The 22,806-nt window shown below is 45.6% G+C and overlaps 1 protein-coding gene across 1 annotated transcript in view; it reads left to right on the forward strand.

Moving 5' to 3' along the window:
* The window catches only part of BRAF (B-Raf proto-oncogene, serine/threonine kinase), a 170,127-nt gene that overhangs the window by 105,674 nt on the left and 41,647 nt on the right, over positions 1-22,806 (forward strand). Inside the window, exons 6-10 of the mRNA XM_042782526.1 lie at positions 5,964-6,112; positions 7,049-7,168; positions 12,112-12,271; positions 20,090-20,126; positions 21,508-21,627. Coding sequence (XP_042638460.1) covers positions 5,964-6,112; positions 7,049-7,168; positions 12,112-12,271; positions 20,090-20,126; positions 21,508-21,627 — 586 coding nt within the window. The remainder of the gene's footprint in view (positions 1-5,963; positions 6,113-7,048; positions 7,169-12,111; positions 12,272-20,089; positions 20,127-21,507; positions 21,628-22,806) is intronic.

Below are 22,806 nucleotides of genomic sequence, written 5' to 3' on the forward strand. Positions count from 1 at the left end.
GTCATCCTCACTTTCAGCAAGCAAAGTTGTGTCATCTGCGTATCACAGGTTGTAAATGAGTCTTCCTCCAATCCTGATGCCACGTTCTTCTTCATACAGTCCAGCTTCTCGGATTATTTGCTCAGCATACAAGTTGAATAAGTATGGTGAAAGGATACAACCATGACACACTTCCTTCTTGATCTTGAACCATGCAATATCCTCTTGTTTTGTTCGAACAACAGCCTGCTAATCTATGTACAGGTTCCTCATGGGTACAATCAGATGTTCTGGAATTCCCATTCTTCTCAATGTTATCCATGATTTGTTATGATCCACACAATTGAATGCTTTTACATAGTCAATAAAACACAAGTAAACATCTTTCTGGTATTCTTTGCTTTCAGCTAAGATCCATCTGACATCAGCAATGATATCCCTCATTCCACATCCTCTTCTGAATCCAGCTTGCGTTTCTGGAAGCTCTCTGTCAATGTACTGCTGCAACTGTTTTTGAATTATCTTCAGTAAGATTTTACTTCCATGTGATATTAATGATACTGTTCAGTAATTTCCACATTCTGTGGGATCACCTTTCTTTGGAATGGGAGCAAATATGGATCTCTTCCAGTCAGGTGGCCAGGTAGGTGTCTTCCAAATCTCTTGGCATAACTCAGTGAGTGCCTCCAGTGGGGCATCCGTTTGTTAAGACATCTCAGTGGGTATTCCATCAATTCCCAGAGCCTTGTTCTTCACCAGTTCCTTCAGTGAACCTTCGACTTCTTCCTTCAGTACCATTGGTTCTTGATCATATGCCACCTCCTGAAATGGATGAACATTGACCAGTTCTTTCTGGTGCAGTGATTCTGTATATTCCTTCCATCTTCTTTTGATGCTTCCTACATTATTCAGTATTTGCCCATAGACTCTTTCAGTATTGCAACTCAGGGCTTAAATTTTTTCCTCAGTTCTTTCAGCTTGGGAAATGCTGAGCATGGTCTTCCCTTTTGGTTCTCTAACTCCAGATCTTTGCGTATTTCATTATGCTGATTGGCTTTGTCTTCTTGAGCTGCTCTTTGAAACCTTCTCTTCAACTCTTTTATCCTGTTGATTCTTCCATCTGCTTTAGCTACTCTCCATTCAAGGGCAAGTTTCAGAGTCTCTTCTGACATCCATTTTGGTCTTTTCTTCTTTTCTCATCTTTTTAATGACCTCTTGCTTCCTTCATGGATGATGTTCTTGATGTCATCCCATAATTCCTCTGGTTTTCAGTCATTGATGTTCAGTGAATCAAATCTGTTCTTTAGATGGTCTCTAAATCCAGGATGGATATATTCAAGATCATATTTTGGCTCTTGTGGACTTATTTTAATTGTTTTCAACTTCAAGTTGAACTTGGAGTTGATGATCTATTCCACAGTCAGCTCCTGGCCTTGTTTTGACAGAAGATATTGAGTTTTTCCATCACCTCTTGCCACAGATGTGGTCAGTCTGATTCCTGTGTATTCCGTCTGGCAAAGTCCACGTGTACAGTCGCTGTTTGTGTTGCTGAAAATGCATTTGCAATGGATAAGTCGTTGGTCTTGCAAAACTCTGTCATGCAATCGCCAGCATTATTTCTGTCATGCAATCGCCAGCATTATTTCTGTCACCAAGGCCAAATTTTCCAATTCTCTGTGATTCTTTGTTTCCAACTTTTTCATTCCAGTCACTAGTGATAATTAACACATCTTGATTGAACGTTCAGTCATTTTCAGGCTGCAGAAGTTGATAAAAATCTTCAGTTCCCTCATCTTTGGCTTTAGTGGTTTGTGTATAAATTTGAATAACAGTCATATTAACTGGTAACATATCTTGTAGGCATATGGATATTATCCTATCACTGACAGCATTGTACTTCAGGACAGATCTTGAAACATCCTTTGTGATGATGGATGCCCGCCATTCCTCTTCACATTGGCATTCCCAGCATAGATAATATGATTCACAGTGGCCAAAATCAATCCATTTCAGCTCACTAATACCTAGGGTATCAGTCTTTATGTGTTCCATTTCATTTTTGACAACTTCCAGTTTTCCTAGATTCATACTTTGTACATTACATGTTCTGATTATTAATGGATGTTTGCAGCTGTTTCTCCTCAAGTTGAGTCATGCCACTTCAGCAAATAGAGGTCTCAAAACTTTTTTTTTATCCATATCAGTAAGGTTGGTCCTATTCTGATGATACAGCTCTTTCCTAATCTATCTTGAAAGCCTTCTGACCTAAGGGCTTGTACTCATATACTGTATCAGATAATGTTTCCGGGCTATTCATAAAGTTGTGCAGTAATGTATCAGACAGTGTTTCTCTTCTATTCATAAGGTTTTCACTGGCCAATTCTTTGAGAAGTGGATTGCTTCTTCCTAGTCTGTCTCAGTCTGTAAGCTGCATTGAAACCTGTGCACCATGTGCACCCCTGCTGGCACTTGAAACACTGGTGGCACAGCCTCAAGCCTCACAGCAACATGCAGGCACAACAGTAGGACAAACTGACAGACAAGTTTGTCTCCCTTAGCTGTTCAAAACCTCTCCGCCCTCCCCTTACCTGGATCCCTGGCGCTGCTCTGCTCTGTTGTCCCCCTGGCTTCTCTTTCCCCTACCTTCCCGCCTACTGGGGGTAGGGCCTGAGTCCTCCCCTTACCTGGATTCTTGGCTGCTGCTCTGCTCTGTCATCCCCTTTGGCTTCACTTTCCCCCGTTTTCCTGCCTAGTAGAGGTGGGGCCTGGGTCCCTTCCCTTACCTAGATCCCTGGCTGCTGTTGTGCTCTGTTGTCCCCATGGGCTTCGCTTTCCCCCACTTTCCGGAGGCCTTAAAATAGAGCCGCCCCTAAGTGAAAAGCAGCACTCAAGCCCCCCAGCCCACCTACCTTGGGCCCCAGCCTTAAAATAGAGCTGCCCCCAAGCGAAAAGCAGCCCCCAGCCTTAAATAGTACTTTGCTTATCTGAGATTTCTTTCCTTTCCATATCAAATTAGTGATTAGTTTTTCTGTATCCTTAAAGAATGCTGATGGAATTTGGATTGGAATTGCAGTATGGTGATTCTCTTCATATCACTAACGGCACAGTTGGAGCTCTGGTGGTGTGTAGTACCTAAGCCATTTGACTGCTGACCTGAAGGCTGGGTATTGAAATCAACTTGATGGATCGTGAAAAACATTTTAATGCATTTGAATAGAAAATTAGAATGAATGTCAGAGTTGGTTTGGTTCAGGAATCCAGTATGCACTGGATGTATGTAAATTATGTTCTTACCATTGATTGTGGTCACAGCTGTTAGAAGACCTGAAATGCATTCTGAGGAGACAGCAAAGGACAGAAAGAGGATTCCAAGTCCCCCATGCTCTCACACGTCATGACAGCCCTTGGGGACCTTCTGTTTTTTTTACCCTCTTTAGGCTTTCTGTTTGCCATACACGCAAAACCAATACTTTGTCAACTGTTTCTGGCTGTGGTGGTTATGAAGATGGAGTCTGTCTGGCACAGTACTGGGTGCGTGACCCATGTAGGTAGATTATCTGCCTCTTTGAGGTGGAGTTCTTGCACGTTGCCTGTAAGTCTCTGCGCAGAGAAATGCGCACAGATGATTGCAGGAGGTTTGGTGGTTCAGATCCTCTCACCAAAGGACAGTTTGTTAAAAGTCGTTTTTACTGTTTTGTAGGGAGTCTCCGCTTCTGGTTAGTGAGTTTAGGAAGATGTTCTGATTTTCATGATCAGATACCAGTTTCAATTTTTAAAAAATAATTGTTTTTGTATTTTTATCAAATTAGTGCTGTATGGTTTCTAAAATAGTGCAGAGGGGCCTGTGACGGAGAGCAAGCCGCTGGCCCTCACTCAGTAGCTTCTGGTGCCACTCTCCTAAGCAGCCAGTCATAACTCTCAATGGTTCTGTGTTAAGGTCTTACGGTGATTCTTTTATTAAAAAATACATTTTATTGAAATATAATTCATGTACAGTGAAATATACAAAACTAAAAGGAAATGGATTGATGCACTTTTTTTTTTTTTTTTGCAGTGTTACCCTCCCTCCCCTCCCCTGGTAACCAACAAAGAAAGTTTCCTTCCATATACAAACCTTTCCTTGACTTTTTACAATAATGAACTAATGTCATATTTGTCCTTCTGTGATTGACTTATTTCACTCAGCATAATATCCTCCAAGTTATCCATGTTATATGGTGTTTTACAGATTTTCCACTATTCTTTAGTGTTTTGATTTGCATCCTCTGATGGCTAATTATCGTGAGCACCTCTTCATGTATTTGCTGGTAGTCTGAATATCCTCTTTGGTGAAAAGTGTCTGTTCATGTCTTCTGCTCATTTTTTAATTGGATTGTTAATCTTTTTGTTGTTGAGGTATTGGAGTTTTCGTTAAATTTTAGAGATAAGTCCTTTGTTAGATATTTCATTGCTGAGTATTTTTTCCCAATCTGTAGCTTCTCTTTTGATTCTTTTGGAGAAGTCTTTAGAAGCACATAAAAATTTAATTTTTAGAAGGTCCCATTCATCTAGTTTATCTTCAGCTGTTTGTGCATTTTGGGTTATGCTTGACAGTCTATATATCCCATAAATCAGGGCCCCTAAATTTGCCCCTAGTTTTTCCTTGAGGAACTTTATAGTTTTAGGTTTCACGTTTAAGTCTTGGATCCATCTGGAGTTGGTTTTTGTGTATGGTGTGAGGTACGGATCTTGTTTCATTTTTCTGTAACTGGATATCCAGTTTTGGGGCACCATTTGTTAGAGAGACCATCTCTTCCCCATTTAATAGATTTCAGCCCTTTGTCAAAAATCAGCTGACCATAAGTCGATGGATCTATTTCTGGGTTTTCAATTCTACTCCATTGGTCTGTGTGTCTGTCACTGTAGCAGTATCAATCTGTTTTGACTACTGTGGTTGTATAGTACATTTTGAGATCTGAGAGTGTGAAACCTCCTACATTGTGCTTCTTCAATAGTGCTTTGCTTATTCGAGGTGCCTTTCCTTTCTGTATAAAATTAGTGATTGGTTTTTCAATATCCTTAAAGAGTGCTGATGGGACTTGGATTGGGATTGCATTATGGTGATTGTTTTATATCACTAACACCACAGTGGAAGCTCTGGTGGCTTAGTGCCTAAGGCATTTGACTGCTAACCAACCAGAAGGCTGGCAGTTCAAACCCATGAGCCACTCCTCAGAAGGAAGACTGGACAATATACTTCCGTAAAGATACTGCCTTGGAAACCAAGGAGGGGTCACTGTGAGTCAAATTAGCTTTTTAAACGCCACAGTGTTTTGCTTTACCAACTTTAGACATGACTTCCTGATTTCTGATGATTCTAGAAGGAATTAGCTCATTTGTGTCATCTCAAGCCTTCCTCCTCCTCCCTCCCCTTCCCTGCAGTGTCACTGTGAGTTTTGTTTTCTTGTCCGTCAGTGTCAGCATCGGTGAACTCTTCTTTTCATATGGTAGGTAAATTGTACCCTTCCCCTGTATTGTCTCTTTTTGCTTGTCATCACAGCTTCTACTTCCATGTCCTCATGCTTGTACTCAATTGCCAGTCTTTCATCAACTTCTCCTCTTCTTGACTTCAGTATGTTTTAACTGGGTATTGGAGTAGGAAGCAAACACAGTTCATCTACCAGATTTCACTTGTTGTTGTTACGTGCCATCAAGTTGGACCCGACTCATAACAACCCCTCCTTGGGTTTCCGAGGCGATACCACTACAGAAGTAGATTGCCCACCCTTCCTTCCAAGAAGTGGCTGGTGGATTTGAACTGCTAGCCTTCTGGTTAGCAGTCAGATGCCTTAGGCATTATGCTACCAGAGCTCTTAGTATCTGCATATATAAGGTAGTCTTCGTGTTATGTATGTAAAGATTTATTACATCGATAAGGAGTAAATATGTTGATTTCTAAAAAGACTTTTTCCATTTCTGAAGTCCTGTAATTTTTTACTTTGCAGGTGCGGAAAACATTTTTCACCTTAGCGTTCTGTGACTTCTGTCGAAAGCTGCTTTTCCAGGGTTTCCGCTGTCAGACATGTGGTTACAAATTCCACCAGCGCTGTAGCACAGAGGTTCCGCTGATGTGCGTCAATTATGACCAACTGGAGTAAGTAACTGGAGTGCCTTTTTCTCTGGACCACTTACATCTGAAACTTCTTGGTGTGAAACTAGTATGTCTTAAAGTCTGAGGGACGTTCCACCTGGTACATTTGTTACAGGCAGTTAAAGAAAGACAGTGCATAGTACAGCCAGTTCCTCTCTCCCAGATTCTAATTCTGGTTCAGCCATGCATGTAATTTATAGTTTACGTTCTCTTTGAATTAATAAATACCCCTCAGTATAGAAATCATGTTGGGGTCCTTTTTTGGTGGAGAGGGAGAGTTGTTTCAACTAAATTAACCATGATATTTTTGGACCACATCTCAGGGCCCTGATTCTTGTTTTTTTTCTCTTTTTCTCTCTTCCTTCCACCCCTCCCTCCCTCTTCTTTCTCCCCCTTCTACACCCAGTTTATTAAAAGTAAGACATAAGATCTTTGTTTCCAGTGTGTCTCTTTCTAAAATTGCTCTTTGCTTTGTGCCAGAGTTTCTGTCATAGATTGGGCCGAGGGTATTCTAATCTTTTCTGTGATGGTGCTCCTGCTGCTGTTGAAATCTTACTGTTTGTCTTGATCGCTTGAGCAGATAGAATTCAACTCTGTACTTTAGCGGTAAATTGTAGCAATATTCTCTAACTTAGCAGTAAGCACTTTTAGTTCTAGTTCCTTAACCATGACGATTGATTCTCTCTAATATTTAGAACTTTGCTGTGTAAAAGAGCTCATTTTAGATTCTGAGCTTGCCTTTGAAAATACCATATACTTTATTTAAACAAGCCTTTAACCAGAAGTACAGCTACATAATCGAATTTTAACAATCATTTCTGAAAATGGAATGTCATCCCTGAGTTTTCTGTTGGCTCTATAATGTGTTCCGTTGTATGGAGCTTCTGGGTTTTGCCCAAGTTAGGTTTGTTTTGTTTTGTTTTTGTTTTTACCTCACAGTTTGCTGTTTGTCTCCAAGTTCTTTGAACACCACCCCATCCCGCAGGAGGAGGCCTCCTTAGCAGAGACTGCCCTCGCGCCCGGATCGTGTCCTCCCGCGCCTCCCTCAGACTCTCTCGGGTATGGTTTGACTTGTGCTTTGCAGTCCCATGCTATTTGAGCTGCTTTCTTCTGGATTTTTGGTTAATTTTAAACCTTCCTAACATGCAGACTGCTGAATTCAGAATTTTATTCAGGTAATTTATTTTACAGTGCCAGTCAGATCTTTTCACACATTTGGTGCTGATGATGGGATTGAAGCTGACAGAGTCGGGACCAGTCCTGACTAAATCAGCCGACAGGCTGTCAGGGGCCACTGTGCTCAGCCCTTCTGAGGGGCTGTCAGCTGTGCAGGGCTGTGAGTTCCATTTGGAAAAGTGGCCTTCACATATGATGCATGGCCAACAATTAAAAATCCTTTGTAATCAGTAATATCTGATGGAGTGTACTACACTGCGCGATAAGGACATAAATGTTACCATGTCTCCAGGAGAAGAGAGATAGAGAGAAAGAAAGCGAGAAGTCAGGCACACGTCACGAAGGGGCCTCGGAGAAAAGAGAATCGGAATGAACCAAGTGAGTAAAAGCCTAGTGTTTGCAGGAGGGGAGGACGGAGCCTGCTCTGAGTCCAGGAGCACCACTTTGGGACAAGGGGGGTTATGAAGAGCTCTGCAGTTCAGAATGGAATTTAGACTTGACCCAGGAGGGGAAGGAAAAAAAAGTATGGCATGTGTTCGAGGCGGCCCAGCCTGCTGAAAGGGTCTGAAAGGAGTCACTTGCTGTGCTGTGCAGATGAACCCATGGAGAGAAGTCTGAGGGGAAGATGGCTCCATGGATGCTCTTAGCAGTGAGGACAGTGAGTGGCCAGAAGGACGAGGTGAAGCAGCAGTGATGCAGAGAGAAGGGGTGGTATCCTGAACCATGAGAGGGAGAACTAAGAGGATTTACTAAACAGTATCAGAGAACTAAGAGGATTTACTGGGACGAGGGGTAGGGTCCTGAACTAAGAGTGTTTACTGACGAGCTGTGGAGGATCAAGCAGGGAGAGGCTTTCAGTACAACCCGAAGACACAGTGTACTCAGACGTCCATTCTAGGGAGAAGGGTGCTGGGGGTGGCTGAGTGGCTGTGCGTTTGCTTTGGAGCATTTCTCGCTCTGCTCCGCTCACTCTTCCCTCCTGAATTTGGAGCAGCATGAATTACACTGTATTTGGTTTTTAAAAAGAGTCCCCATACAGCATTTGGTTTTAGAATATTCCAGAGATAAATTGTCATGATGAGAAACGTTAATTATTAGTTTTAACCCCACTTTCTCTTCACAAGGAGCTCCGGTGGCATAGTGCGTAAGGCATTTGACTGCTAACCAGAGGGTCAGCAGTTCAAACCCACCAGCCACTCTGTGGAAGGAAGAGTGGGCAATCTAATTCTGTAAAGATTTACTGCCTCAGAAACTCAAAGGGGGGTTACTCTGAGTCGGAATTGACTCAATGTAGTGAGTTTGGGTTTTTGGTTTGTCTCTTCACAATGCATGTTGTTTCTGTAGGCTCCTGCCATGAGCTGTGGTCAGGTGCCGTGGAGTCGGTGGTGACTCATGGTGACCCCGTACCCAGGAGAACACAGCCCTGCCGGGCCCTGCACCATCCTCACAGTCATGGCTGTGCCTGAGCCCTTGTTGCAGCCGCCGTGTGGTCCTCTTGGTGAGGGTCTTCTCCTTTTGCTGACCCTCTGCTTTACCAAGCATGAGCCATTACAGAAAAAGAGCTTGGCTCTCCATTAGACCTGTGATTTTACAAAGCAGCCTTCCTGGTGGTGAGGCCGTTGGAGGTCTCATAGGCTAGAAACTTGGCAGAAGAGTTTTGGATTAAGGTGTGGTTTCGGAACACTGGAAAGGCAGCCGCTCTGCTCCCACCCGACTGTGACAGATCTGCATGTGGTGGAGTGGAGCCATTCCATCCCAGCCGGCTCTGGTTCAGTGCGTGTGGCTGTGTGCACCAAAGATGAAAGCAGAATGGAGGAGTTCTGTGGCTGGTGGGTTGTTCTTTAACTCATCCTTTGGCTGTGACGTTTGCTTCTGACAGCGTAGGTGTGCTGTGCTGCCTTTCTGATGGCAGGCGTGGTTCTGGGCACAGGCTTACAGAGCACCCCTCCGAAGACCTACAGTGGTGATGAGCTGGGACCACAGTCTCCCATGAAGGAATGCCGTAGCGTGATTCAGAGACCGTCTGCCTATGCCATGCGTATTTCATTTCATTTCTAAAACTGAAGTAGGCTCTCCAGTCTTGAGTGGATGACCAGAAAGATGCCCAAACTGTTCTCGAGGCAGAGTCTTCCTGATGCTTTTATGTCGCAAGTGTGTGCGGGTGCCTGTGGACGGATACAGGCCAGTCTTGTTCAATAGTGAGATCCCTTTGTGTTTTGCTCATAGCCTGGATAACAGTGACGGTGATAGTGAAGCAAGGTCCTGGTACCTGTAACCAGCAAGTGTTGGGTAGCGGTGCTTTGCCCAGTTTTAAGTGAACAGTTGGTGGCACCGCCTTCTCTGCTTCTGAAAGTGCCGCGGTCTCCTGGAGCGGGCCTCTGCGGAAGGGCCAGCATTTCGGTTCACGCATCACTGAGCACAGGTACTCGCGTGGCTTCTTAACTATTCTGGATGGAAAAGGAGACCTAAACTCATTGGTAGTTTCCTGAATGGTATTAGAGGTAAAATTCCTTTTGTTTTTATTTAGTACTGATGAGTTGTAAAGAGGTTTAAAACAAGATAAGTGAAGATATCACTGGGAGAAAGGCTCTTGGCTGATTGCCAAGATACTTCACAAGGTATCAATTACATCCATCCAGGTAACAACACCCAGTGTAGGAACTTGGGAACTCGACTTTATCAGTCCCCAGAAGTGATGAGGATTGTGGATGTCTTGGTTTCTGTTAACCCAGATCAGAAAAGACTGAATCAGCACTCCAGCCGTTCATCTCAGGGCGAAGCACCTGTGTGCAGCCTTCCTGGGTGAGCTGGGAGAGTAGTCACTCCACTTTCCTTTGTGGGGAAACACAAATCCGTCAGGTTGTTTTTGTTAAGCGTGAGTTCGACCAGGAAAGTGGGTTGGTATTGTTTATTATTATAATATGTCATTGCCCTTGGTTGGTGAACTTGGGTGCCTGGGCACAGCTTCCTGGGTGCTGGTCCACGAGCTGCCAGCTTTGGCCTTTCTGACTTTGTGGCCTGTGCAGATGTCTCCACTTTGTGGTGGATGCAGCCTTTTCTTGAGATCGGATTGTGACCTTTTCGGGTGAAATCCAGGTGCTTGTTTCTGCACCAGCACCCTGAGCTCCACACGCCTGGTTTGTACCCACTCCATGTTGCCTCCACAGTCCTAACACGGAAGGTTCAGGAGAGGTGATACTGCCTCTCCTGCCTGCAGCGGATTTGTTACTGTTAATTAGGCGGTCTGCACTGCGCAGTTACATCTGGCTCTTGTCCTTGTAAGTCCTGACCTGAGGCGCTTTTGCCTTGAGACTTCAGAGCAGCCTGCGTGGTTCACAGTCAGTGCACTCCCTGAGCCTTTTCTGTTAGGTCAGTGCTATCGTTACTGCTTCTGCACTCTCTCACCTGGACCTTGAATCCCTTGGCTAATGGCATATAAAGACTGTTGTGTCCCAAAACCGAAATCCCCCCTCTCTGGGTGGAAAAGACCAGAAGGACAGGCAGAACGTGCAAATGTTTGTGAAGGCCGTTTCGCACGTCCAGAATTGCCACTGTACTGATTTCAATTTCTTTTAAGTCTATGGTATTTTATCACCTGCCTATCAATTCTCAATGGCTTCATTTAGTTAATACACACAGATGAAGTCAGAATGTCTCTCTTTATTCCCAATAATGTCCTTCAATGAAGTAAAAGGAAAGCTGTTCACATGAGTAATACTCAGATCTGTTAGCACACTTTATGCAGAAGGTCTGTGTCACTGTTTGCCTGCCTTTGCTCTGTCCACAACCTTCCAGCTACACTAGTCTCCCATTCTTCTCCCTCACAGATCTCATCAGTCCTCGATGTTATCTCCCTGGTTGTCACAGCGTTTACAGAGGATGGGATGGACCACTAACTGACATGAGGGAGAGGCTGGCGGCACAGCCTTACTCACTGGGCCTGATGGAGTGCTCTGAGCCTACTCCCGAGGGCAGCCCTTCTTGGGACCCCCAGCACTCGAAGTGCTTGCCCCCACTTCTCAGAGCTGGAATGTTCTCTGAGTGCCAGGTCCCGGGGGGGGGGCAGTGAGAGACCACAGACTTTGTTATTTGTCTGCAGTACCAAAATCGGTTGCTCTATAAACTGTTTTCGTGGTTTCATCAAAAATCAGTTTTTAAAAACCCTGGCCTTAATGTCTAATATGCTGCATGTGTCTCTGGTGTCAATAGTTGGGCATAGCAGAAATTTCAGGGTGTAAGTGACGCTGGTGATGTGGGATGTCTTCGGAGTTTGGAAGCGGTCTTATGCTCTTGCTGACACTTCAGAGACTGGTGTAAAGCACTGGGCGAATCTTCAGATCCTAAAACACTCGTGTGTTCTTAAAGTATTTCTTATATTTTCCATAACATTCTCATTTTAGTAACTTCAGATATCAAATGGCAAAGTAAGAAAAATGGCAGATTGACTTTACTCGTTCTCTGCCTAGAGCATCTCTGTGTAACTTGAAAGGACAAGAGCTGCTTCAGCTGAGTGGGCATCACTCCTCGCTGGTCATGTGCAGATGCCCTGAGACTCTGGACATGCAGCCGTGCTCTTACCAACTGGAGTCCCTGTGGGGCTGCTTGAGTAGAGCGGCCATGTTGGGATTAGTTGTAGGTGTGCGTTAGGTTTTTAAAACTGTGCTGCTGGATTATTACTGCATCTTTAATGCTTTAATTTTCAAGATTTTATTTGAGAATATAAAAGCCAGGAAAGCATTCTGTGATCCGCTGTGATCCATTTTTCTATTAGTAGCTCTATGCCAAGTTGCTCTGAATCTTACCTTCCAATGACTTGATTTTTCCAGGTCCCAAATTCTCACCAGCCCGTCTCCTTCAAAATCCATTCCAATTCCACAGCCCTTCCGACCAGCAGATGAAGACCATCGAAACCAATTTGGGCAGCGAGACAGGTCCTCCTCAGCCCCCAATGTGCACATCAACACAATAGAGCCGGTCAATATTGATGTAAGTATTGGGGGTTGTTCACACTGAAACCCTCGAGTGTATTTCTCTGTTGGCGTGCTACATTTATGCTGTAGGCCAGAAAGAGGTGCCCTCTTCATCTATCACAGTTATTATAAGTGATGACTTCCTGAGTCACAGATCAGAAAAGCCTCGTTAGTCCTCTCAGATGGCATCACATACTTAAAAACCAGTGAAACAAACCCATTGCTGTCGAGTCAGTTCCAAATCATAGCAGCCTTATAGGACAGAAAGGAACAGTTGCACAGGCTTTCCAAGGCTGTAAGTCTTTTCAGAAGCATACTACCACATCTGTCCCCGCCAGATGCTGGTGAGTTGGAGCCACCAGCCTTTCCGTTAGCAGCCGACTGCTTAACCACTACACACCAGGGCTCCTATCAGATACTTACCTTATTCCAAGTTATAGGGTCACCGTCATAACTTTTCCTTATGATATCATCTCCATGAAAGTCTTGTCCTTGTTTATGTAACAGACAAGCCAGTTGGCCATATTGTGGTGAAGAAAGAATAAGTATACAGTGTGCGGGTTCAGTGGTCTCATATTTGGACCATTAGAAATCTACCTAAATATCCTAAAAGCACAATTTAGATGGAATTAAATGCATGCAGACTGGTTATCACGTTCCTAATACCATGTACCGTGTTTATGCTCCTGAGCAGACCATTGTGTTCCATCCTGGGCACAGCTTGAGTTCTGCCATTTTCTTCCTCTTGTGTGAAGTTTGTCATTAAGTTTTATGGATTCTTTCTTTAAATTGTGTCTGTTCTTAAGCCTTCCCACCATTGTTTACCGTCATCTCATCTCTTGAGTTCCTTTAGCCCTCTTCTGACCAATCATTCTTGACTTTCTTTTTCACTTTTCCAGTTTATCTTGCACATTGTAACTTAGTTATGTGCTGTTTTAGATGTGTTTATTTAAATTAGTATCACTTCTTCAGCTACATCTTAAGTCTTGAATGGCAGGAACCATTGCTAGTATAGTTCCCTAGTATAGAACTAAACCTGCATGAAGTAGAGGACCAAACCAGGTGCCAATGAGTGAGTCCAACTCCTGGTGGTCTTGGCGTGTCAGAGTTAGGACTGTGTTGTGTGGGGTTTTCAGTGGCTCATTTCCCCCAGAAGGGTGCCGGCCTTCCTTCCACAGCGCCTTTGGTGCTGTACCACCCAGGGACTCCACTCAGGGGCTCCACCCAGGGGCTCCACCCAGGGGATCCAGACACATACTAAACTCACTGTCATGGAGTCGGGCCCGACTGTACCACCCAGGGGCTCCAGACACATACTAAACTCACTGCCATGGAGTCAGGCCCGACTGTACCACCCAGGGGCTCCAGACACATACTAAACTCACTGCCACGGAGTTGGATCTGACTCATAGCAACCCCTCCTTGGGTTTCCGAGGCAGTATCACTACAGAAGTAGATTGCCCAACCTTCCTTCCGAGGAGTGGCTGTGCATTTGAACCACCAGCCTTCTGGTTAGCAATCAAGTACTTTAGGCACTACACCACCAGGGTTCCTAGACACATACTAGGTTATCAAAAAATATTTACTTGTTTCACTAAAAGGCTTAGAAGAGGAAGCAGAGGAAATCTCTAAAGTAGAGTAGGGGTCAGCTACTTTTTCTTAAAGGGCCAGGTAGTAAACATTTTAAGCTTGCAAGCCACCTGGTCATTGCCACAACTACTCTACTCTGCCACTGTTGTGTGAAAGTAGCCACAAATCAGGAAATGGGCATGACTGTGTCCCAGTACAACTTCCATAAAAACAGGTGACCAGGCCACTGTTTTTTCTAACCTTTGATACAGACAAAGACAAGGAAGAGATGAGTAAAAAGATGAGACATACAGGATCAACCCTAAAGGGCTAGTTTGGCTCACCCAACCATCTAGCTCACTGAGTGACAGAGCTGTGGTGGGCTGGGTTCTCATCTTGGCATGAGGGGTCATCTCTGCCCAAAGCTGTGCTTTAGCATGAAGACAATGGGTCCCCTGTATAGGAACAAAGGTGAGACCATCGTGAAGTCTGCTTGTCTTGCCAGTGGAAACTCTGTCCATGTGCAGGCAGGAATCTGGGGTTGTGAGGTGGCTGTGGTGTGCTGGGAGGCAGGGGTGGACCTCACCGTACAGTGCCCTGACGAGTCCTCACAGGGGGGAGGTTGGGGAAAGAAGTATAGACTGTCATCACAGGAACATACCCACCAATGAACAGACTTCTTTAATATCGCCCCTCACTCCCCCGCCCCATTGAACTCCAGCCTGCACCTCAGCCCTGTGACATCCATCCCCAAAATTTTTGTGGAAACACAGACCGATTGCACATCTGATCCTGACCAAAAAAGGATGTCAACACACCACTGAGAAATGAGGGCACAGCAGCTTGTCCCGTTAGCAGCAGAAGAGAAGATGGCCACTTAGTGGGCTCTTCAGACAAGGTGACTTCCAAGCCCCAGGAGTCACTGATGCCCTCAGTGCAGTGAGGATGTCAGCTGGCGTGTTGACGGAGGACGACAGCGGTGCTTTAAGAATGAATGTGAAGCCGCAAATCTCCATAGTACCGTCACACATCTGTCACAATGACAATAAAAACTCCATTCTCTCTGTGTTTATTCTAAGAATTGACACGTAGTTGAAATGGTAACTTAAATTTTGTTAACTGTAAAAGAAAATAAGCTTCATTACAAAATCTAGTTTCTTCTTCCAAGGTGAATTCTCAAATCAGTCTTCTTCCCGTTTTTACTATGAAATTTTGTCTCTTTTTTTATTGGGTTCATTTTAAGTGACCTTTTCTTCCTCCCAGTTTTCCTCAGCTAATCAGGCCCTCCTCTCTCTAGCTAGAGCTGACACAAAGAAAGACGTAGAAGAGGGGAATATGGGAATGAGGAGATGGTGGAATAAGAACTCAAACCCCATTTCCAGGTTAAGTCTGTTCTCAGGATGTCCAAAATGGTAACCTTCATCTTGACTTTCAAAACTAACATCTCTTTAGACTGTTGCCCTTTTTCTCATATGTGACCACTGTTCTCCTGGTCTTTTAGGGTTGAACATGTAGAACATCAGCTGGGTAGCTTGCTTTTCTTATCTTCCCCATAACCAGACAGTGACAGAGGGGATCTCTTCCTTTTGCTGTGCTCCTCACAGCTGTCCCTTACTTCTGCCCACCACCACGTGAGCCCTGGGTCTTCACTTGACCTGCACGCGTGTTCGTCTTGGAGTTTCCTGCCAGTGATTTCTGTCTGTCCATTTCCATTCTTGATGCCACCATCAGAGTAACTGCCTTACAACACCATCATCATCTAGTCCCTTTCTCCGGGGTGTTCAGTGACTTGCATGGCTTATAAGGCAAACTGTGAACTCCTGAGCATTTTCACTCACATATGGTCACTTCTTACTCCAGTAAATAACTGACTTTGAGCTAGATGGGCACTGTGTGAGGCTGTTGGGAATTAGGAAGTAGCAGAGGGCTTTGCCCTCAAGGAGGTCACAGTCTAATGGCTGGGCCGGACATACAGCCCATCACAGAATTAGTGTGGCAGTTCAGAGAATGGGGTGATAGACTCTGGTTGGATCTAGCAATATTTAGCAGTGGGAAACAGCATTTAAGCCACAAGGTGACAAGGAGTGAATAGGAGTATAGTCCCTTAGGTTAGAAGGGAGTGGCATTTAGGAAAGGAGATGGTGTGTGCAGAGACATAGAAGTGCCTTCACATGGGATGGAGTGAACAGTTGATACTGGGTGCAGGGGTAATGGGAGATGGAGCTGGGGGCAGAGGCCACACTGAAACGCACTGTGCACTGCTCTGGGGTCTGTAATGGAGTTCACAGGAAGCCTGAAGAACTTCAGGTGGTAGAGAAAGCTGTCAGTTCTGCAATGTAGGAAAATTCCTGTAGTTATGAGGATGGAGCACAGGGGAGCCACACCCAGCGGCAGGACTGTCATAGTGTGGCTTGTGTACCCTTCCAGAAGGGTGCCAGGAATGGGGGAGGGGGGATTGCACGTGGGTAGAGGCTATAAAGTGGACATTTGGTAGGAAGAGCCCAAGGAGTCAGACTGAAAATGGCTGCTGTGTGAGTGGTTGCTGTGTGCCCGGTACTGTGTGAAGTGCTTTGTATACACATTCTCATTCCATCCGTACACAGACTCCATGGTTCTGTTACTACCTTTATTTTACTGTTAAGAAACTTAGAGAAGTGAAGAAGCCTGCCCAAGGTTACATGCTAATCAGTGACTGAAATGGGCTTAACACTGACCTCTCTTTCTTATGCTCCACGGCTGTGGCCTGCAGCAGAAGGGGGAGGTGAATGAGAGGCCAGGTGGAGGGTGGTGCCCAGGTTCATTCAGGTAGCAGACGTCACAGGAAGAGCAGAGCGTGGGAACTACAGTGAACCCTTTTCTTGGCCATGTCGACTGCGAGCTGCCTGTGGAGCACTTTCTCGGGTGGAGACGCCCAGCGGCAGCAGCCACGCAGACCTGAGGGGCCAAAGGTAGAGATGGGGATTGAAGAGTGAGCCACACCATGCGTCAGCTGAGCTGTGGCAGGAACGATGTCCCTCTGAGGGTCTATGTCCATTGATAAGGTGGACCATGGACACTGGAGGCCCGGGCAGACGGTTCTCTGTCTCCTCCATGGGCCCCCTGACCACGTCCAGCTCCAAGTGACAGAAAGAGGCTACAGAAGCCAAGAAGGAAGCAGGCTTTGAGGAGGTGAAGTCGTAGATGTCACTTGCCATTCAGACTCACATGAGATGAGGACTGAAGGGGACTGTTGCATCTGGCAACTAAAACATAACTCTGACAGCCCTGAGAACTGTTCAGAGGGCTAGGGGAAGAGAGCAGGGCAGGGGAAGAAACGAGGCCTGGTGTCGGTTTTGAGAAGCTTGGCTGCGGAGGGATGGTGAATGGGCCGTGGGCCGTCGTTTGAGGCAGAGTTGAGGGAGGATCATTTTTAACATGAGAGCCTTTAGCATACTAAAGTATGTAAAAGTAACTTGAGAAGAAGCCAGCGAAGAAAGAGAATGAAGAAGGCAGAGACTGGGGACAGCAAGAGGGGGAGGAATTGATGTGCTCACATTCCTTGGACTTAGCAGGGACTGGAAGGGATTAAAGCTGGACAGAGGTAGCCACTGGGCATCACAGGGCCCATGGCCTTGGGCAGGTTCCTTAACCCTGAGGGCACTAGTGCCCACCTTGGAGAGTGCTTGCCTGGCACATGGTAAGAATTCAAAAATCCTACCACGTTGTTCTGTGCAAGTGTCGGTAGAGGGAGAAGCAGGGCAGACAAGTCTTGGCCGGCTTCTGTTTTCTCAGTCATGCTAAGGGAAGGGGTGAACATAAGAGGGGGAACTGCAGGAGACGGGGAACATCTATGACATCGGGGTGGGAATACTCGAAGATCTTAGTTACTCCGGGACAAGTCAGGGAAAGGTGGGCAGGGAGCTGGAAGGACAGACACATTGGAGGCTGAAATGTGCAAGTGTATAGTGGCGCTAGCAGACTGTTGTTATGAAACCAGGAAGCAGAATTTGGTTCGCATGTGGTTGTTGGAAGGAGCTCTCGTGGCCCAATGGTTAAGGTATTTGGCTGCTAACCAGAAGGTGGTGGTTCTAACCCACCAGCCACTCTGTGGAAGAAAAATGAGGCAGTCTGCTTCCATCAAGATTTCTAGCCTTGTACGTCTATGAAGCGGGGAGTGTACCCAAGAACATGTATAGGGTTGGCAGACAGTGGTCCTGTAAGTTTATGTGTATGATCTGAATTCCCAGGTGTATAGTAGAGTTGACAAGAGGCAAAGTAGTAGTCACTGCTTGGTCACAGCCAGCTACCCAGAGGGACCGAGTAGTTGAACCTGTGGGCTCGGGACCATAGTCGCAGGGGACATCAAGCCCAATTGGCATAACATACTACACAAAACAACATACTACACAAAACATTGTTCCACCTCCTACTTTGGTGAGTAGCGACTAGGTCTTAAAAGCTTGCAAGCTGCCATCTAGATGCAACAATGGGTCTCTCCTTGTCCAGAGCAAAAAAGAATGAAGAAAACCAAAAAATCATGGGAATAATTATTCCTAGCAACTGGTATGCCATCCAATCTTCAGCCTATACGACTGTGAGACCAGAAGAGCTAGATGGTGCCTGGCTACCAGTGTTAACTACTTGGAAGGGGATCTGTGTAGGAGATCCTGGATAGAGAGGGAGAACAATGTGGAACAAAACTCAAAATCATTTGGAGAAAAAAAACGGGGGGGCGGAGACCAGGTTTGCTGGTCCGATAGAGCCTGGTGGAACCACTGAGACTATGGCCCCTGGCTGCCCTTCAGGTCTGGAATTGAAACCATGCCTGTGGCTTCCAGCCAACAATAGACAGGTATGTGAGTTGAACATTTATTTACCTGAGGTAGATACCCTCCTTGGAGAGAACAATCATGGGAGAAAGAAGGGCTGCTTATGCACAGGGAGACAGCTCAGGGGGCAGAAGTCCATGAAGGAATGGACACAGGGGCTGCAGTGTGGTGTGTGGTTGTAGGGGCTGCAGTGTAGTGTGTGGTTGTAGGGACGGCAGTGTGGTGTGTGGTTGTAGGGGCTGCAGTGTGGTGTGTGGTTATAGGGGCAGCAGTGTGGTGTGTGGTTGTAGGGGCGGCAGTGTGGTGTGTGGTTGTAGGGGCTGCAGTGTGGTGTGTGGTTGTAGGGGCGGCGGTGTGGTGTATGGTTGTAGGGACTGCAGTGTGGTGTGACAGCTGTGCCTTTTTTCCTGCTTTCTGTCTGGAAGACCCTCTGCTTTCCCTTTCTGCACGTCTTTCCATCCTGCCGCTACAGGTCACGGCCCATCGGCAGGCACTCTCGATGGCCACGCCCTGGAGCCATGTGTTCATCCATCCTTTGAGCTTGTGAAGCTCCTGCCACATGTCTGGCAGTTGACAGAGCAGCACCTTGGTGTCCTTTCTTAGTTTTTTAAGCTCTTGTTCTCATTTCAGCTTTAACTGTGTATGCATCTTACCTACAATTAGATCGTAAGGGCAGTGAGTGTTCATTGTGCAGAAAATACTGAACGCTCTGTGTAGAACTTGGAGTGTGATAGGAAGAAAGCTGGAGAGAATTTTCTCTGTCTTTGTTTCAGCCGTTTGTAAAGAGCATGGGGAGAGGCCTTTGGGCCTTTTGATCCCTCACATTTTAGTTAAATGGACTTTTCCCCTTCTAGTGTGTCTTAATGCAGCCATATATTTGTATTGTAACAGTGTATATTTAATTTTTTGTTTTTTTATTACATTGTAAATATATTTCATGGTTGAAGCGACCTAACCTAACCATTTTTAGTAGCTGAATACCACTTCATGCAATGGAGGCACCGTACTTCCTTAGCCTATGCCTCTAAGATGGAGACACTCTTTCTACACTTTCATGTCATGTCCAGCGCTACCCACAACACCTTTGAGCATGTCACTTTTCCTCTCGGAATTAAGGATCCAGGGGTATGGACGTCTTAGTCTGTGCCCATAGAATGCCTTGTAAGGGGTGGGTGCAGCCATTAGTTAGGGATGACCTGAGTGAATTACAGCCTGTGATCAGAATGAACAACCCCTTCAGCACAGGGTCAGAGTGCAAGAGTTTCCAGGTTTGGGTTTTATTATGTTTATGAGCTAATTTCATGTCCTTTCAATTTTGTAAATCATCGTAAGACACATTTTATTCTGAGTTAGCCTCCTGTTAATGACTGAATTAGCCTTTTCTTAGTGGGGATGTCACTGCTTATTGCTTCCTTACCGTATGCTTTGAATAAATGTGCATTACTGTTTATTTGTAGGACTTGATTAGAGACCAAGGGTTTCGTGGTGATGGAGGTAAGTGGCGATTTCCATTTTTGAAAGAAACAAACACAGAAACTCGGGGAAAATGCAATCGCTTCGCTGCTTGTTCCTTTGATACTTGCTTTTTTCACAAAACACAGACACAGAGAGAAATGTGTAGAGAAACTGAAAGTTGTTAATATTTATCATTTATTGCTAATAAAGTTTGCACTAACTCATGACATGAGTAGCAAAGATGAGGGGACGTAAATTGGAGTCTTAAGTGTACACTCTGCAGTTTAAGAATACTGGACCAAGGGCAGGGCCTTCATTGTCCACCACACTTTATTAGTTCCCAGCCACCTTCAAAGGCAAGGGGTTACATGTCCTTTGGGAGCTTCCTCTAATATTTCCAGACTGAGCATAGAATCAGGTAAAGCTGACTCTCCCAGATCATGCAGCAAGGGAAGTTCCCTTGAAGTCCAGTTGCCTGTCTTGCCTTCTCAGTTGGTCAGATAGTGCTGACCCCTTCCCTTGAGCTTCTGGAAGAGTGTGCACTGCACAGTGTGCAGAGGGGACCCTGATGGAATCCCCTTCCTCTTACTAGTCCAGGAAAAAAGGAAGCGAGTGAGCAGCTGAGCAGAGATCCCCGCAGAGTGCCCTTCGGGCCCTCCCTCTGGCATTGGGAGAACCAGGGGCATGCACACTGCGCCCCAGAGAGGCTTTTTATAAGAATGTGTCCTGATGTTGTTTTCCAAGAGATGGGGTTGGAGAGAGTCTTGAAGCTGTCTTCCTGGAGGTCCCCTGTGCTCACCCTTCCAGGTGTCTCAGAGGAGGGAAGGCCTGGCATGACTGCTGGTCTCCCCCCCACCAGGGGTCTCTTCACTGGGACCTGCTTTATCTTGAGACTCTCTGAGCCTAGAACCACATTGTTTTATACTGAACACGTTGCACAGCCCATCCTGTGTTGTGTTTTTTGTACCACGTATGGAGCTCTGGGACGACACCTGCCATGTGTGCTGTATGCACTGCATGTGGGCGCACAGCCATCCAAGTCGTCGTGGTTGTTTTTGTGTTAGTCCGTGGACCTGCCAGTTAATGTTGCCACCGTGCCTTCCATATGTGTCAACAGCTATGGCTTGTGATAACTTGGCCCAGTACGTCCAGCATTTGAATGTGACCATTCTGTTAGCATCACGAAGTTAGCCTAGTAACTGCCTGCTGCATACATAAAATGAAGGGGCATTTCTTGCCCTTTCCGTAAGTCACATTTTAAAAGTCACTGGGATTTTATGAAAAGAATCAGATATTTTAGGCATCCAGGATTACTTTGTGAAGCAGCTTCAAGTCAGCATATTCACCCCCATGATTTCTTTCATTTCTTCTGTGTGTCTGTCCTCTGTGTTTGCCTGCCCCTCTCTTTCTCTTCTAACAGCCCCTTTGAACCAGCTGGCACGCTGTCTTCGGAAATGCCAATCCCGGACTCCCAGTCCCCTCCTCCATTCTGTCCCCAGTGCAGTAGTGTTTGATTTTGAGCCTGGCCCAGTGTTCCGAGGTAGTTGGGCTCTTCTTTCTTGTTTTCACCCAAGCCAACTAGATAGAAACCACGACGCTGTTTGTGCCTCACCCTCACGGCGTGTGTGTGCAGTGTGAGTGTGCAGTGCTGACCCCTGACTTAGCCTGGCTGGGGTGCCTTGAATGTGCTTCCCACATCCTCACCACAGCTTCTGTGTGCCGTCCATCACCAGCTGCACAGCAAGGAGGGCTGAGCTCAGAGCGCCATCTTGGTTTTTATCGTATTACTTATGTCTTGGTCTCGATAACTCTCAATTCAGTGGGTGGGAATAAATAAGGGGAGGGATCTTCCATCTGAATCCTGCCATTATTTTAGGTGAAAACTTTGACTGTTAATACTCATTATGATGGAAATCACTATTACATGAGATTTTACTGGGCTTTTGGCTTTTTGGGAGATTTTGTGATGTCAGCAGTATCCATTTTCCTCCTGAGGTGGGACAGGTTTATTTTGTCCTATGTCAACAGTAAGGAGATGTGAAAAAGACTTTTGGTGTATGTTTGGGTGTCTAGCATACCTCAGGAAAACCTGAGTTACCCATACCTTCATTTGTGCTCTAGGATGAGGGAAGAGGTGGTATGATTTCACCCTCCCGTTTCATCTTGCGATATTTCAATTGGTGATTTCGTTAATTTGTAAAAAAAATTGAAATCACAGTTGGGACAGATGTCTTGGTATACGTTTTGTCAGAGTTCTGTTCACTAACTTTGCTAGTTGTTCTGAATGTAGCAGTGAGGCTTGAGAGTCGGAGTGTTCCCTCAGCTGTCTTGGAAACCACAGAATGGAGTGGAAGCTGTGGGTACTGAGCAATATGGCTGAACTGAGTCCATCCAAGATGATGAAGCTTGGCCCAGAACTAAGGCTTTGTAACGCTGACCATGACCCAGGCCCGGCACAAGATGACTTGGCCTCGGGTCATGGGCAGCAGGGCCAGACTCCATCTGGGAGGTGTTCTTAGTGTTTGTCCCTTACGTTGAAGAAATTGTTGCTCTTCTAGACTCTGGGCCAGTGAACAAAGTATATATCTGTAATCCGATGTTTTGGTCCTGAATTTGCCAGAAAACTAAAACAAATTACAGTAGTAATCTCCAAATGAGGCCCCTTTTGGCCTGTCCTTTGAAAAGTCTGTATGGAACATGCCACTGCATTTTTGTAAAT

This window comes from Orycteropus afer, unplaced genomic scaffold, assembly GCF_000298275.1.
Source record: "Orycteropus afer afer isolate SDZICR_OR568_19922 unplaced genomic scaffold, OryAfe1.0 scaffold00358, whole genome shotgun sequence".
NCBI lineage: Eukaryota > Metazoa > Chordata > Mammalia > Tubulidentata > Orycteropodidae > Orycteropus > Orycteropus afer.